This window comes from Oncorhynchus gorbuscha, linkage group LG07, assembly GCF_021184085.1.
Source record: "Oncorhynchus gorbuscha isolate QuinsamMale2020 ecotype Even-year linkage group LG07, OgorEven_v1.0, whole genome shotgun sequence".
Classification (NCBI taxonomy): domain Eukaryota; kingdom Metazoa; phylum Chordata; class Actinopteri; order Salmoniformes; family Salmonidae; genus Oncorhynchus; species Oncorhynchus gorbuscha.
Window position 1 is genome coordinate 59,291,807 of NC_060179.1, and position 18,214 is coordinate 59,310,020.

The window sequence follows — 18,214 nt, forward strand, 5'->3', positions numbered from 1 at the left end:
GTTGGAAAGTGTTGGTGTTAAAAGCTTAACACTTTCTGGTGGTGCTCAAATGAACACTTACAAAGTGTTCGATTTAACACCCAGTTGTTCAATTTACCGATCAGATTTCGCTGTGTTCTTTTCTATCTTCCCTTTTTTGTCTTTTAGGCATGTATTTGGATATTCTCTCCTGAAGGTCATTTAACTCTTAAAGTAGTCCAGTAGTTTCTCTATTTGGAAAGGATATTGATCAGTGATTGTAACCAATAGCCGTACTCTGGACTAGAATAGATGTAACTATAATCTGTGGTCTGTACAAAATGATGACTCTGTGGCTCGGCAGATGTAAGTGTATAACTGTTGTTTTAAAATGTTCTGTCAATTCTTAATGAGACGGCAATAGTTCTAAATTAGAGGGAGCCGATGAAATATGCTTAATATCATTGCATTCAATTGTTTCCCTGCACATAGTCCAGATTTCAGCCATCAATGAAAGATTTGACCAAATAAGTGGTAACTATTTCTCTCAGTGGTTTAATCAAGCTAGCTCAGGCTACAGCTCATCAGCAGGTTATTCATCCTACTGTAAGAGAAGAATGGATATTGGGCCAACCCAACCCAAGATTATTTCTATACGATTAATGGGCAGTGTGTGTGTGTGTGCAAGGCAGTCTTACCCATATCACAAAATCCATTTTAATAATCTCTAACCCATTTATTTATCCAGTGGAGGAAGTCTGTCAGCTCACCAGCTCTGACACTTAGGCATTAGGGCTGACATTTTGGGAGAACTCCTTGGAACAGGTCTCGGACCAGGACACGTATAAGTCGTCAGTGGATGTTTTGCCACTGGAGATTCAGATGAGGAGCATTAAGGCCCAGCTGGCCTTAATCAACTCATATACAAAAACGTTAATAGTCAAGGGAGTTAATAGTGTGGTTTTGCTTGCTGTGTATATGTAGACCCGGAGGGGGACATATCATCTGTGGAGGCTCAGTTGAGGCTGAAGAGAGCTCGCCTGGCAGACAACCTCAATGACAAACTGGCCCTGAGACCTGGCCCCATGGAGCTGGTGCACAAGAATATCATTCCCGTAGACTCTGCTGCCTTCAGACAGGCAGCCGCCACGACAGGTATCACTGAGTGATCGGATGCCCTTTGCACGTAACACCTATCTGCCTGTATCTTGACGTGTGTGACTCACAATCACCGGTGTGTGATTTTTGACGCGTAAACGTGTGAGTTTGGTTTTAAATTAGTTTTTGAGTTTGAAAAAGGTGTGTTTTAACTCTTTCGTGGCCTGGAAATAGACTAAACGTAGTAAAACTTTTTAAAGGCAAAGTGCAGTCAAAACCGTGATTTCCTGTGTTGTGTATATACGCTGAGTATACAGAATATTAAGGACACCTTCATAATATTGAGCTGCATCCCCCTCTTTTGCCCTCAGAACAGCCTCAATTCGTCGGGACATGGACTCTACAATGTGTCAAAAGCATTCCACTGGGATGCTGGCCCATGTTGACTCCAATGCTTCCCACAGTTGTGTCAAGTTGGCTGGATGTCCTTTGGGTGGTGGACCATTCTTGATACACACAGGAAACTGTTGAGCGTGAAAAACCCAGCAGCGTTGCAGTATTTGACACAAACTGGTGCTCCTGGCACCTACTTCCATACCATGTTCAAAGGCACTTCAATATTTTGTCTTCCCCATTCACCCTCTAAATGGCACACATACACAATCCATGTCTTAATTGTCTCAAGGCTTTAAAATCCTTATTTAACCCTGTCTCCTCCCCTTCATTTACACTGATTGAAGTGGATTTACCAAGTGACATCAATACGGAATAATAGCTTTCACTTGATTTACCTGGTCAGTCTGTCATGGAACGAGCAGGTGTCCTTAATGTTTTGTACTTCACATTACGAGGTTGGAATAATACTGTGAAATTGTGAAAATTATGATAATGACGTTTTAGTGTAAGAGCTGCTTGAATAGACCGCCTGAAATATAAGTGTGTTTTGGCGGGAGGGAGTTTTGGCCTGCCTGGCGACATCACCAGGCGGTATAAGTTATTGGTAACACTTTACTTGACACCCATGTCATCACCTAACCTGTCATAATATGGTCAAAACACTGTCATGACACACATTTAGACCTGTTGTGACATATTTACATTTACATTTACATTTAAGTCATTTAGCAGACGCTCTTATCCAGACATATTGTATATTACATTATTTTATGTCTGGCTACTTGTCAACAGTATGTTTGTTTTATATTTTCTGAAATTGAACATATGAAATTATCATTGGAATTGCGCACACATTGATGTCATACCTACACCTACTCCAACGCTCTGTTGCTGATGTCTGGAATGAATGCTGGAGCAGATTTCAGGAGCAGGACAAAGCATGAGGAGCAAGCTCAACTGGCTTAAAGTGCATTGTCTTAGTCCAAGTAAAGTGACACAGGATGGTAATAATGCTTCATGACAGTGTCATAACGTGTATTTTCTACAAGTGATTTCAAATATGATGAGAAAAAAACATGACTGTAAAGAATTCCTTGCAACAACAACAAAGGAATTAAGAAACAAACTTTCAAATGTAAGGACATTTCTTGGCAGGGAAATGAATTGAATAAATGTGGTTTGACACTCTTATGTAGGTGTCATAACCAGACAAAAAATAACGGAATATAAGTCACAACAGGTGTAAATATATGGGTCATGACAGTGTTATGACCATATTATGACAAGTTTATGACAAGTTAACGTTTGAAAAGTGAATCGACCAATAACAAATTGAGTTTCAAACCTCTGCCAATAACAGCTAGTTTTCAGGTTACATATCCCTCCCATTAGGCTGGTCCAATTAGGCCCCTCACAGTTCACTTCCAGACAGTCCTAGAAAAATGTTTGCTGGACAAATTGCTCTTTGTTTCTTTTTGACCATTTTAATTTAAATAACGATTATATGTTAGGTACTTAATTGTTACCCAGAAATGATTTGATATTGATACACTGAACAAAAATATATATAAAATATAAAATATAATGCAACATGCAACAATGTCAAAGGTTTTACTGAGTTACAGTTTATATAAGGAAATCAGTCAATTTAAATAAATTAATTAGTGCCTAATCTATGGTTTTCACATAACTGGGAATACAGCTATATCGTATGAAGGAGTGGATCAAAACGCAGCGTGGTAAGTGTTCACGATAAATTTAATACTTAAAACACTCAAACAAAAATAACAAATAGGGAAAACCGAAACAGTCCTGTCAGGTGAAGACACTAAACTAAAAACAACTACCCACAAAACCCAATTTTTTATTTTTTTATTTTACCTTTATTTAACTAGGCAAGTCAGTTAAGAACATATTCTTATTTTCAATGACGGCCTGGGAACAGTGGGTTAACTGCCTGTTCAGGGGCAGAACGACAGATTTGTACCTTGTCAGCTCGGGGGTTTGAACTCGCAACCTTGTGGTTACTAGTCCAACGCTCTAACCACTAGGCTACGCTCCAAACGAAAAAGGACAACTTATATATTTATTTATTTTACCTTTATTTAACTAGGCAAGTCAGTTAAGAACAAATTCTTATTTTCAATGACAGCCTAGGAACAGTGGGTTAATTGCCTGTTCAAGGGCAGAACGACTTGTGAGCTCGGGGGTTTGAACTTGCAACCTTCCAATGCTCTAACCACTAGGCTACCCTGCCGCCCCAATATATGAACCCCAATCAAAGACAACGATAGACAGCTAGCTGCCTCTGATTGGGAACCACACCAACATAGAAATAAAGAAACTAGAATGCCCACCCTAGTCACACCCTGGCCTAACCAAAATAGAGAATAAAAACCTCTCTACGGTCAGGGCGTGACAGTACCACCCTCCCCCCCCAAAGGCAAAACCTGACTCTAAAGGGGAGGGTCCGGGTGGGCATCCCTTTACGGCGGCGGCTCTGGAGCGGGACGTAGACCCCCCTCCGCCCGCAGATCCCTCCACTTTGGTGGCGGCCCTGGTACATGGACCTTGACTGGAGGAACCGGGCCGCAGATCTTCGCCGGAGGAACCAGACCACCGATCATCATCGGAGGCCCCGGACTGGGGCCGCAGGATCCGGACTGGGGACCGTCACCATAGGCTCCGGACTAGGGATCGGCTCCGGACTGGGGCCCGGCTCCAGAGGCTCCGGACCTGGGGACCGTCGCCACAGGCTCCGGACTAGGGATCGGCTCCGGATGCTCCGGACTGGGGCCCGGCTCCGGACTGGGGCCCGTCACTGGAGGCTCCGGACTGGGGACCAGTTCCAGAGGCTCCGGACTGGGGCCTGGCTCCAGAGGCTCCGGACTGGGGCCCGGCTCCGGACTGGGGACCGACTCCAGAGGCTCCGGACTGGGGCCCGGCTCCGGACTGGGGACCGACTCCAGGGGCTCCGGACTGGGGACCGGCTCCAGGGGCTCCGGACTGGAGACCGGCTCCAGGGGCTCCGGACTGGGGACCGGCTCCAGAGGCTCCGGACTGGGGACCGGCTCCAGACTGGGGACCGGCTCCGGACTGTGAAACGTCTCCGGAAGCTCTGGACTGGGAACTGTCTCCGGAAGCTCTGGACTGTGGAGGCACACTGGAGGCTTGATGCGTGGGACTGGTACCGGTGGCACCGGGCTGATGACACGCAACTCAGGGCGAGTGCGGAGAGAAGGCACAGGACGTACTGGACTGTGGAGGCGTACTGGAGGTCTAATGCGGGGGCCTGGTACAGGTGGCACTGGGCTGAATACACGCACCTCAGGGCGAGTGCGAGGAGGAGGCACAGGACGTACTGGACTGTGGAGGCGCACTGGCGGTCTGGAGCATAGAGCTGGCAAAACCCCTCCTGGCTGGATGTTTATTTTCACCCTGCAAATGTGGGGCGCTGGCACAGGACGCACTGGGCTGTGCAGACGCATCGGAGACACAGTGCGCAGAGCCGGCGCAGGATATCCTGGTCCAAGGTGGCGTACTGGAGGACAGGAGTCAGCACCATCCGTCCTGTCCTGGCTGGATGCCCACTCTAGCCCAGGGAGCTGGAATAGAGAGCACCGGGCTATGAATCGGCACTGGAGACACCATGCGCATCTCTGCATAACACAGTGCCTGACCAGTCACATGCTCCCACGGTAAGCATGAGGAGTTGGCTCAGGTTTGAACCCTGACTCAGCCACTCTCCTCGTGTGCCCCCCACCACAAAATATTTTTGGAGCTGCCTCTCGGGTTTCCCGTGCTAGCCGTGTCCCCTCGTATCGTCGCCGTTTCTCTTTCGCTGTTTCCACCTATTTCCGTGGCAGGGTCTTGTCCCCTGCCCTAACCTCCTCCCAGGACCAGGATTTCCTCCACTCTCTCTTTTCTCCCGGGCCCAGGATCCCTGCTCGTCTTGAACACGCTGTTTGGTCCTTTTTTGGTTGGTAGTTCTGTAACGGTCGTCGTATGAAGGAGTGGACCAAAACGCAGCGTAGTAAGTGTTCATGATAAATGTAATGCTCAAAATACTCAAACATAACAGAGAGGGAAAACCGAAACAGTCCTGTCAGGTGAAGACACTAAACAGAAAACAACTACCCACAAAACCCAAACTAAAAAGGACAACTTATATATAATCCCCAATCAGAGACAACGATAGACAGCTGCCTCTGTTTGGAACCACACCAACATAGAAATAAATAAACTAGAATGACCTGAGCCCTAGGACCGTGCCCCAGGACTACCTGACATGATGACTCCTTGCTGTCCCCAGTCCACCTGACTGTGCTGCTGCTCCAGTTTCAACTGTTCTGCCTTATTATTATTCGACCATGCTGGTCATTTATGAACATTTGAACATCTTGGCCATGTTCTGTTATAATCTCCACCCGGCACAGCCAGAAGAGGACTGGCCACCCCACATATGCTCTCTCTAATTCTCTCTTTCTTTCTCTCTCTCGGAGGACCTGAGCCCAAGGACCGTGCCCCAGGACGACCTGACATGATGACTCCTTGCTGTCCCCAGTCCACCTGACTGTGCTGCTGCTCCAGTTTCAACTGTTCTGCCTTATTATTATTCGACCATGCTGGTCATTTATGAACATTTGAACATCTTGGCCATGTTCTGTTATAATCTCCACCCGGCACAGCCAGAAGAGGACTGGCCACCCCACATAGCCTGGTTCCGCTCTAGGTTTCTTCCTAGGTTTTGGCCTTTCTAGGGAGTTTTTCCTAGCCACCGTGCTTCTACACCTGCATTGCTTGCTGTTTGGGGTTTTAGGCTGGGTTTCTGTACAGCACTTTGATGTACAAAGGGCTATATAAATACATTTGATTTGATTTTGATTTGAATGCCCACCCTAGTCACACCCTGGCCTAACCAAAATAGAGAATAAAAACCTTTCTATGGCCAGGGCATGACGCCATACATCTGTTGGTCACCTTAGAAAAAAAATTAGGGTTGTAGATCAGAAAACCATTCAAATTGCCATTGACAAAAATGCAATTGTGTTTGTTGTCCGTAGCTTATGCCTGCCCATAGCATAACCCCACTGCCACCATGGGGCACTCTGTTCACAACATTGACATCAGCAAACCACTCACTCACACGATGCAATACAGCTGTCTGCTATCTGCCAGGTACAGTTGAAACCGGGATTCATCTGTGAAGAGCACACTTCTCCAGGGTGTCATTGGCCATCGAAGGTGAGCATTTACCCACTGAAGTTGGTTACGCTGCCGAACTGCAGTCAGGTCAAGACCATGGTGAGGACGACGATCATGCAAATGAGCTTCCCTGGGACGGTTTCTGACAGTTTATGCAGAAATTCTTTGGTTGTGCAAACCCACAGTTTCATCAGCAGTCATCTGGGTGGCTGGTGAAGAAGCCGGATGTAGAGGTCCTGGGCTGGCATGGCTACATGTCCTGGGCGGGCTTAGTTACATGTGGTCTGTGGTTGTGAGGCTGGTTGGACGTACTGCCAAATTCTTTAAAACAACGTTGGAGGCGGTTTATAGAAGATAAATAACTAAATTAACAATCGACTCGGGCAACAGCTCTGGTGGTTATTCCTGCAGTCAGCATGCCAACTGCACGCTCCCTCAAAACTATAGACATCTGCGGCATTGTGTTGTTTGAGAAAACTACACATTTTAGAGTGACCTTTTATTGTTGTCGGCACAAGGTGCACCTGTGTAATGATCATGCTGTTTAATCAGCTTCTTGATTTTCCACACCTGTCAGGTGGATGGATTATTTTGGCAAAGGAAAAATGATTGGTAAAATGTGGGATATAAACTAATTCGTGCACAACATTTGAGAAAAATAAGCATTTTGTCCGTCTGGAAAATTTCAGGGGGTCTTTTATTTCAGCTTATGAAACATGGGACCAACACCTTACATGTTGCGTTTATATTTTTGTTCAGCATTAAAAAACGGCTGGATTGGGCCTTTTAAGTTTACTGTGAACCACAAGCAACCGAGATCATGCATTGAATTGCATGCAGTTCAGCTCTCTGTAGAGTTGGTATATTTTGCAACATCATAGCTTCCCTGTTGAAATGATGTGGCAACCATAACACTATAAAAGCATACTATTTTCTAAACTGGCCAGAAAACCCATTCTGGAAATAGATAAGGATCCCTTAACCTTGGGCATCCTACTGGGACATATTGAAATGTTTCTCTTACATCCAAGTATGTTAGTCCTCCCCTTTATATCATGCCCGGGTTTTTGTATACGCTGGTTTTCTGTTTTCCTCCTCAGGCTCTTCAGTAAACATATTGCGTAAGGTCAACACGGGGCTGAAGAGGCGAGGTTTACTCTACCTCCCTATGAACAGGGAGGATGCTTATTGAGACAAACAGCAGCTGTATTTGGGTCCACTCTTCTCTCAAGAGAAGTGTGTGTGTGTGTGTGTGTGTGTGTGTGTGTGTGTGTGTGTGTGTGTGTGTGTGTGTGTGTGTGTGTGTGTGTGTGTGTGTGTGTGTGTGTGTGTGTGTGTGTGTGTGTGTGTGTGTGTGTGTGTGTGTGTGTCCCTCCCCCACTTCTCTGATTTATATGGCTCCAGTGAGTCACCTATGAAGGTATCTGATTGGACAAGGCTGTTGTTCAGCTGTCTGCCACCTCCCCTTCACCCCTCTCACACACACACAAACCTTATATATCACGGAGACCCCCACCCGCTCCATCCTGCAATGTGATGACCTCTTCCATTTCTTTATCATCTTTGACAAAATATTAGATCTCTGACATCCAGTTGCAGTCCTTGCTGACAGAGAGATGTTACGTGGAGGAACTCAGGATGTGGTTAGTTTGAGACGATCATGCATCAGGACATAATAATAGCCCAGTAACAACTTGTTCTGTCCCCATGCTAGTGTCCTTTCTGTGACCGAGTGGGACTAAAGTAGACAACCCTACCCAGTCAGGTGGTCCTGAACCTGTGTGTGTGTGTGTGTGTGTGTGTGTGTGTGTGTGTGTGTGTGTGTGTGTGTGTGTGTGTGTGTGTGTGTGTGTGTGTGTGTGTGTGTGTGTGTGTGTGTGTGTGTGTGTGTGTGTGTGTGTGTGTGTGTGTGTGCGTGCATGAGGGAGAGAGAGCACAAAGAGAGCGCAGAGTGAGCGCAGAGTGAGTGCAGAGTGAGTGAGTTCAATACCAACAGGTGGTAGGAAATAACACCCAGGCCTGTGCCGCTGTGTGTGTGCAGGCCCAGCGTGCCACAGAGCAGGGCTGATGGTGTGATTGAAACCAGGGTCTGCTCTTGGCAGGTCACATGTTCTCATTCTAAAAGAGAGTCACAGGCACGCGCACAGACACACACACATTACCACTCCTCCCCTCTCCTGGCTCTGTCCCTTTGTTAACCTCAGGCTCTGCTCCTCCAGATAACATAGTCTCTAACAGCTAAACCAATCAAGGCTCTGTTCCCTATCACTTCAGCCAATCAGGGCTGTGTTCACTGTAAAGTGGCCATGTCAATCTCTGCCCACTGCAGAGTAGCACCTCAGGGCTAAGTGTTTCACTAGGTGACAGTGACAGAAGGGCAGTGTGTGAATACTGATGTTATACAATGGAACGGATATGGACTGCGTTGTACAGAGCAATGTGCAGTGGTGTTGCACGTAGGCAGTTCTCAGACAGCCACATACTGTACACACATTCACATCTCTCTCAGTAATACACAACCCTGCAAAAGTCCAATGAATGTTATGTTTGAACCTCTGGAAATATTTAAAGACATGAACAGACTTACGTCTCAAAATCCTTCAATTCTAAACCCTCTTTGGCAGTATCTTGTGGTGTGTCAGGTTTCAGTCCTCTGTCTCTCTGCGTGTGATTAAAATACCTCCTGTGTGGTTTTCTGTAGTGAACCACATCAAGTTCTCATCCCCTCCCTCTCTCCTCCCTTCTCTCTCTCTCTCTCTCTCTCTCCTCCCTCTCTCTCTCTCTCTCTCTCCTCCCTTCTCTCTCTCTCTCTCCAGTGAACCATGGGAAGTTTCCTAAGCAGGAGGACTCGTATGCGTTCGAGGAGGACAGCAGCAGTGACAGTCTGTCTCCAGAGCAACACCACAGTGACGAGTCCCAGGGGTCCGCATGCCCCTCCTCTGAGGCCATGGGCAGCACCCCCTCCTCCTCCTCATCACCAGCCCTCACTAGCCCTAAACAGGTAATACTCCTCTTCCTCCTTACCTCTAGCCTTACCCAAATAGGTCCATCGTCCTCTCATTTCCCCTCCATCACCACTTCCCTCTTCTCCTCCTCCTTACCTCTCGCCTTACCCAAATAGGTCCATCGTCCTCTCATTTCCCCTCCATCACCACTTCCCTCTTCTCCTCCTCCTTACCTCTCGCCTTACCCAAATAGGTCCATCGTCCTCTCATTTCCCCTCCATCACCACTTCCCTCTTCTCCTCCTCCTTACCTCTCGCCTTACCCAAATAGGTCCATCGTCCTCTCATTTCCCCTCCATCACCACTTCCCTCTTCTCCTCCTCCTTACCTCTCGCCTTACCCAAATAGGTCCATCGTCCTCTCATTTCCCCTCCATCACCACTTCCCTCTTCTACTCCTCCTTACCTCTCGCCTTACCCAAATAGGTCCATCGTCCTCTCATTTCCCCTCCATCACCACTTCCCTCTTCTCCTCCTCCTTACCTCTCGCCTTACCCAAATAGGTCCATCGTCCTCTCATTTCCCCTCCATCACCACTTCCCTCTTCTCCTCCTCCTTACCTCTCGCCTTACCCAAATAGGTCCATCGTCCTCTCATTTCCCTCCATCACCACTTCCCTCTTCTCCTCCTCCTTACCTCTCGCCTTACCCAAATAGGTCCATCGTCCTCTCATTTCCCCTCCATCACCACTTCCCTCTTCTCCTCCTCCTTACCTCTCGCCTTACCCAAGTAGGTCCATCGTCCTCTCATTTCCCCTCCATCACCACTTCCCTCTTCTCCTCCTCCTTACCTCTCGCCTTACCCAAATAGGTCCATCATCCTCTCATTTCCCCTCCATCACCACTTCCCTCTTCTCCTCCTCCTTACCTCTCGCCTTACCCAAATAGGTCCATCTTCCTCTCATTTCCCCTCCATCACCACTTCCCTCTTCTCCTCCTCCTTCTTGATAATGTATCATAACATAAACTATCCTCCATGAGTAAACACACTATGAACAATAGGTGCACCAAAGTCTGCCCTATGCATTCACAAACATACCCCAGTCAGTTACGCGGTAATGAGTCAATTCAAGCAGGGAGCCAGGTTAAGTCTGCCATCTTGTGGTGGCTGGGAGAACTACAGTGTCCTCGCCTGGGTTCTCTTGTGACCGTTGGAACATGTGTGACTGCTCTTTGGCACGTGTCACATTCCTCTATGCCAGTCTGTCTGTCTCACACAGACACAGTATGCTGAAGGCTACTGCTTCCTGTGTTTTATCATCTCAGCGACTTCCTGCATTCTGCACCACTCTCCCCACACCGTGTGGACAGAGATGATGACATCATTCCCAACGGTCACTGGAAGCTTCTGCCATAAACCGTTTTTATTTTAAGTGTTTACCAAAAGTCAGCTTGGGCTTAGTACCTAATTCCTCTTTTCAAATTATTTAATGTACATGTTTTATATAAACCAATACATTTTCTTTGAATTCATCTTATTGTTTTATGGTGGGCCAACCACTGAATGTAGTTGACATTTCCTGTATTCATGTCTTCCTACTGACTCCCTGTCTGCATTTGTGTTCCAGGGGTGTCAGAACAGGGACCCGTCTGATCAGAGCAAGGAAGATGGCTTGTCTGCGGCTAACAATGGGCTGTCTGCCACCCCACCCATACCTGTCCCTGCCATAGTCAAGGTAGGAACAAACACTTTCCTTTCGTACTGACCTCTTCATAGCCAAGATGATGCATCCCATTAGAGAGCTTCAGCTTGTATTGCGTATATTGTATGTTCTCACTATTTACCCCATTGATTCTACAGTCCAAGATATCGGACAAAAACCGCCACAAGAAGCCCAAAGACGTGAAGCCCAAGGTGAAGAAGCTGAAGTACCACCAGTACATCCCTCCGGACCAGAAGCCCGAGAAGTCTCCCCCTCCCATGGACTCAGCCTACGCCAGGCTACTGCAGCAACAACAGCTCTTCCTACAGCTGCAGATCCTCAGCCAGCAGAAACACGCACACACACACTCCCAGCATACACACTCCCAACACACACAGGCCCATGCACATCAACGGCAGCCTAGTTTCAGCTACCAGCCCCTGCACCAGCCAGTCCAAGCCCAAAAGTGAGTACCCTGGATTGGGAGATGGTCTAACTCTAACCCCATGTCTCAGATCTGACCTTCAATGTATGACCTTCAATGTACATTCTGTACATTGAAGGTCAGATCTGAGACATGGGGTTAGAGTTAGACCATGAATGTTCCATAATATTGTCATTTTTTAAATCTTTGTCTCACGAAAATCAAATGTTTTCCTATCTTTAGACAATCCAGTGAGCAGCTGACGGTGGGCAGCTCCAGTGTTACTACTAACATGGTCAACAGCAGCTCCTCGTCTCCAGTTAAGATCACATACTCTGGTCAAACCAGCATCTCACCAGTCAAACCTGGTCCTCTGCCACCGAACCTGGATGACCTGAAGGTAGGTACTCTGTCCATAAAGAGAGGGATATATTCTTTATTAGGGTTGGAAAAAGAACTCATATACTGTAAGTGTAAGATTTTCAAAATGCAAGCATCTAATGTCTTTCCTCTACCCCTCTACCCATCACTATATCTCCCTCTCCCTTCATCTTACAGGTGTCAGAGCTCAGGCAGCAGCTTCGTATCCGGGGCATGCCCGTCTCAGGCACCAAGACAGCCCTCATTGAGAGACTCCGCCCCTTTAAGGACCCCACCTCAAGCCCCTCGCATTCAGGCTCCAATGACATCACCACGGTCACCTTCCCTGTCACCCCCACGGGGTCCCTGTCCTCCTACCAGTCCCCCTCCTCTTCCAGCGCCCTCTCCCAGGGGGGATATTACCCTTACCCCAGCACCTCCTCCACCCCACCCATCTCCCCTGCATCCTCAGACCTCTCCCGTAGCGGCTCGCTCCCAGACAGCTTCAGCGACGTGCCCATGTCCTCTCCTCCACAGTTTGGCCTCCAGCCGTCCCCGGCCCAGCTCAGCTCTGAAGAAGGCCTGGGGGGAGGGGGTCTGAGTGGGGCAGGACTACGGGGAGGGGAAGGTGGAGGGATGGAGGGTCTGGAGGCAGAGAAGGATAAGATGTTGGTGGAGAAACAAAAAGTGATCGAGGAGCTGACGTGGAAGCTGCACCAGGAACAGAGACAGGTGGGTAAACGCACTGTTCAACTCAATAAAATGTTGTTGTCCTTAAAGGGCCATTCAAGGCTAAGCTTACTTACTGTTAACACCCTGTTTCACAATAGGTGGAGGAGCTCAAGATGCAGCTGCACAAGAGGAAGCGTTGCCATGGCGCCACACATGAGGGTGTCCCTGCTCCGTCCCAGCCCCACCACCTGCACCTACAGCAATCCCCCTCGCTGATGGGGCAGCACTTCTTTGGAGTGACTGTCAAACAGGAGCCCATGTCCCTCTCCTCCAGCTGCCCCCTTTCCTCCCCCAAGCACCTGAAGAGTCCTCCAGGAAGCTGCATGGAGGGGATGGGCCACTGCGGTGCCTCCCTGACCAGTATGGGGGGCCCTGGTGGGCAACGATGCCTGGACTCAGTCCCCTCCTCTGGAAGTCCCTCTGGCATGTCTGCCTTCCTCAGCCCCCAGTGCTCTCCTCAAGACTCGCCCATCGCCAAGACCTCCAGCAGCTCCCAGCCTTCCTCCCCCAACAACCCCTACCTGCTGTCACCGCCGCTGGGCAGAGACGGCTGTAGCCACTCCCTCAACCAGACCAGCACCAGGCCCCGCAACATGCAGGTAGGCCTAAGGCAGAGCGCTTGTTATGAGTCTTTCCAAGAGACAATGGTCTACATGTACTTTATATGTTGGCTCTAAAATGTTCTTTATATTGTGTCCGTTGTAACTCTGTTCACATGTCTATTGATTGATAGCTTGGTGGTCATGATAATTATGTATTCCCTCCGAACAGATTCAGCAGAAGAATGGCGGACAGGCTGTGAACTGCTCCTATCCGTCTGACCAGAGAGGCCTTCAGTCAGTGTTCCCCAACTCGACCGACAACGGCCTGATCCACAGAGTCAACACTAAGGCTAAGAACCCAAACATGCAGCAGAAGGCAAGAGCTATTATTCTGTCTAAACTTGGTCTGTAGCGGTTGAACATGGTTGTGTCACATGACTGGGTATCCACCATCACATTCACTTAACCATTTTTCTGCTTTCCATTCATTTGTTGCTTCTCTCTAAAACTTCCATCATGAGGTTCATGGTACTACTCTTCACAACTTAGCAGTTCGGATTCAAGCAGATCTCTCCGATGAGCTAGCTAGCTCATTTCACAAGAACTCCACAGCCCAAATTTTTTTTTTAAGCATCTTGTTTTTATCAGGATGCATAGAGGTTTTCTTGCATATAAGTGACCACACTATACTAAAATTCTAGCTCCATTTTCTTATCAGTAATACAACTTTTTCGCCTATTTTTTCATATAGATGGCAATATTGCCCTCTCCCCGGCACGTTGGCCAAAAGTGCCCGGTCTCAACCCCGGCCTTCTGTAGCTCAGATTCAACTGCATTCGACTCTAGACAGCCCCCTTGCTATGAGGATGCAGTCAAGCAGGTAAACTAAATTATACACCCGAACTCTGCTCCTGATCATGGCCGGCCAACTCAATTTGTTTCGTTGTTGTAACCTCTGTGGTGTCGCTTCGATTCCTGCCTTCTATCTATCTTCCTTCCTTCTCTCTGTCTCTCTGTCTCTCTGTCTCTCTCTCTCACCTGCTTTGCACCTCTTTGTTCATCCATCCATTGCTTTATCCATCCCCACACTTTGCACCTCTTTGTTCATCCATCCATTGCTTTATCCATCCCCACACTTTGCACCCTTGATCAAGTTTGACTGGGTTTCTTCAGGCTGACTGCTTTGTGGTTGTGTCATTTTGAGTTGTGGTTGCCCCAAGTGCCTTATAGAACATTGTAACAAATATATCAATATCATAATGTTAAAATCTTCATCATGAAACAGTATCATTGATAGCATTAACAATCCCCAACATGGTGCTAAAACTGGGGACATGTTTTTCAGATTTGTATTTTTTTTTACAAGGTGTTGATAAAGTACGAATGTATTGTTAATCACATTCTTTTTTTTTTTTTTTTAGCAACTGACTAGGAGTCAGCAGATGGATGAGCTTTTGGATGTGCTCATAGAGAGTGGAGGTGAGTGAACTGATTCCGAATCAGTCTCAATGTGTGCGATGTATATAATGTGTAGTCTTAGAAATTGGAAGGTGATATAGCTGTCAGTGCATGTTGTTGCCATGGTTATGAATGAGCAATGGCTTTGTAACTGCAAGCAATTTAGTTTCAATCCCCTACATAAGGTACTAGTCAGTTTGCCTCCCTACATACCATCCATCACCGCTTAGTTAAGTAACTCCAGATTTCCCTCTTACATGGGTATTAAATCACACTCTGTGCTGTGACTCCCCCTTCCCCCATCCTCTTCTCTTCAAGAGATGCCAGCTAACGCCAGAGAAGAGAGGGAGAGGTCCTCTGTAACCAAAGTTGTGCCTCACATTACAGTTTCCCCCGGAACCACCTGCCTCGCCGTCCCAAAGTTCAACCAAAGACACTACGAACACCTGCCCCCCTCCCAGCTCAACTATGACCACACAGCCAATCACATTGCAGACAGCCACCTGGAGAACCTGCTGGGAAGCCCCCTAGGCCGAGGGGGCGAGGTCGCCCTTCTCAAGATGGCTGCCGAGGAAGCAGGGGAGGGGGAGGAGAGGGGTGATGGACCTGAGGGCTACCCCAGCACCAATCACCACCACCACCACCCTCACCAACACCCCCACCAGGACAAACTTCTCCCCAACAGGGACCTGATGGAAACGCCAACGCCTCTATCTGCCATCCACCCCATCAACGCCAAAGTGTCATCCGTGGCCGAGGCGCAGGGGATGGTCGGCATGACGTTCAGCGAGTCGCCGTGGGAGACGATGGAATGGCTGGACCTGACGCCCCCAAGCTCAGCTACGGGGTTCAACTCCGTCCCGGCCGCCGGGCCAAGCATTTTCAACACAGAGTTCCTGGATGTCACAGACATCAACCTGAATACAGCCATGGACCTTCATCTAGAGCACTGGTGAAACACCAGAGACTGGCTATGGAGCAGCTAGCCACTATCAGCTATCCACTAGCTGGCTAGGTACCTACAAAAAAAAAACACACTAGACGACTAGCTAGCTACTCGCTAGCTACCTAGAAAACACGAGACTATAGTGTCTAGCTAGTTCCCCAAAAGACAAAGGAGACTAGCTAGCAACTAGCATCCAGCTAGCAAAACAATTGCTGGGTTAGATACTGACCAGAGACACTGACCAGCAACTAAAAACACACAGCAGGAGACCAGCTGAAGATTTCACACCAAATTCGCCTTGGTCCCAACACCGGTTCCAGAAAACCTTACAATGGAATTTTAAGTGCAACGATTTACCAAAGAACACAAGCAGAATCACACAGAAATGCCATATAGTTTGTTGATAACGAGCATTGAAACATTTTTTTTTTTACATGATCTTTATCATCTTGGACAATGATGCGCACAACTACCGAAGCAGTATGACTCTGGATAGATCCATGACGGATGTTCATTAAATGAATGCTATGGATGAAAAAAATATTCCAACGTTGCCTTATGAGAAGTCTACAGGATTTATGCAAGTAGTTTCTTACAGTTGTAAGTGCTATGCCGCCTAGACTTGAAGACACATATTTCGACAATCAATGTATTATTTGTGAAGAGAGTGTCTATGTTTGTATTACTGGAAACCAAAAGAAGACAAGCTTAATTGGATGAAATCGAATGCCAAATTTGTAAATATTATATGGTTACTGACAGAGGCAAGTTTAGGTCTGCATAATTGTCAGTGGTGTGGGAGAGAACACTTTAGAAACTATCACAAAGTCAAATGTATCATTTTAGTATGTAGTTTGATATTTTCAATGTAAATGTTTAAAATCTCACATTTTGCGCCTTGATTATTAACCTAGAAGATTGTCACACTTTGCTTAAGCCTAGAATTTATTTGCAGGGAAAGCATTTAGTTTGCCATTTCATGCAAGTGCTCGCGTAGGTTTCTTCTCACGCCGAACTGGTATATTTATTCACAATATTATATTAAGATGAATACTTAGCTTTAGTCTGAAAACCCATTTGTCACAGTTTTTCGATAAAAGGGGCAGTGTCTTCAGATGCAGTAATTCATGGATTGTAGGAAGAGACAGCAATATTTCACTCAGTTTGTGCCTTAAACACTTCACAATAAGAATCTCTTGGCATTTCAAAAATGAAGCATTTCCTGACTATGTCCCCTCACACCAAACAATGTAGCCATTACTTGGGCCACACAAAGCATTTACAATAATTCAAGACCTGGTACTCTACAGTGCATGGTTCACCACTTTTATCACACTGCTTTGATAAATCATATTACATTTTTATTGCAAGGCTCCAGCTTTTTAGTCACAGCCAGGAAGTCTGAAGTATGGCAAGAAAATCAGTCTAAATTTCATCTCTATTTTTTTCTTTTTCATTATCTACAATAAATTGTTTTGTATTTGAGCTTTGGAAAATTCACCAGTTTATATATTAGTGAGCATCACTTAGTTATTTATTTTTTCATTTTTTATTTTATTTATACGTTGATAGAGTATATTTATTTTTGACATTCCTTTATGATAAAAATGGGATTCTTGATTTACAAACTCGTATGCCGCTGTTTTGATCTTGCATTGTTCTTCCCAAAACGTTGAAAAAAGATGCCTGTTTGAAATGGTATATGAATTGAACCAAATCATTTACAAAGAAAAATATATTTTCTAAAAACAGTGTTGTCAGTTTTCCATGGAGAACCAACATGATATTAAAAGTACTGCATATATGCAGAGTAAATATCCATTCTTACCAGCACTTGTGAATATCAAAATGTAATATATACAGAGTTTTGACTATCCTGTGAATCTAGCAGAGAATAATCCATGTTCAATATGTTACATAAAGTATGTGTAACCTTTCTAAAGCCACCATTACACGCTGCAGAGGTTTGGGGTAGGATCTGTACAATGATTTTTGAATCCAGAAGGAAAAACATGTTGAAAATACAAGTTTACTGAAATGTATTCATGAAAACTGTGAATATAGCTCAAATAACTACCCATCTGCAATAGATGTATATGATGTCTATGGCTAAACTAAATGGGACCGTTCTTGTAAGGACACAAATTGAGAAGTTAGAACAAGTAAGCATAACTATGGGTATGATTTTAACCATGTGACTACCAGATTGACTGAGATTTTGTGATGACACTGAAATGGGGAAGGACTTTCAAAACTTTAACTCAGACTTAGTCGAGCCATCTGTCAGATTCGGTTCACTATTATTGTTATTTTGACCCGTGGGGTCATTTCCCTCAAATGCTCTTTAAAAATATGTGTTTTAAGTAGAAGAACCTTATTCTCTGTTACTTCTGAAGTAAGCCGTGACACCCTTGTGTATAGGTTTTCTGTGGTCGCAATCACCCATGTTG

The 18,214-nt window shown here is 46.4% G+C and overlaps 1 protein-coding gene across 8 annotated transcripts in view; it reads left to right on the top strand.

Moving 5' to 3' along the window:
* The window catches only part of myocd (myocardin), a 162,879-nt gene extending 145,363 nt beyond the window's left edge, over window positions 1-17,516 (top strand). For 5 of the 8 annotated variants that reach the window (XM_046356970.1, XM_046356972.1, XM_046356969.1 and 2 more), the window contains 10 exons: window positions 9,474-9,658; window positions 11,228-11,335; window positions 11,461-11,768; window positions 11,970-12,126; window positions 12,285-12,818; window positions 12,917-13,417; window positions 13,590-13,736; window positions 14,112-14,240; window positions 14,782-14,839; window positions 15,137-17,516. In XM_046356970.1, the coding sequence (XP_046212926.1) occupies window positions 9,474-9,658; window positions 11,228-11,335; window positions 11,461-11,768; window positions 11,970-12,126; window positions 12,285-12,818; window positions 12,917-13,417; window positions 13,590-13,736; window positions 14,112-14,240; window positions 14,782-14,839; window positions 15,137-15,774 (2,765 nt within the window). In that variant the 3' untranslated portion in view covers window positions 15,775-17,516. The remainder of the gene's footprint in view (window positions 1-9,473; window positions 9,659-11,227; window positions 11,336-11,460; window positions 11,769-11,969; window positions 12,127-12,284; window positions 12,819-12,916; window positions 13,418-13,589; window positions 13,737-14,111; window positions 14,241-14,781; window positions 14,840-15,136) is intronic. The other 3 variants (XM_046356971.1, XM_046356974.1, XM_046356975.1) reach the window with 3 other exon arrangements.
* Window positions 17,517-18,214: the final 698 nt, after the last annotated feature.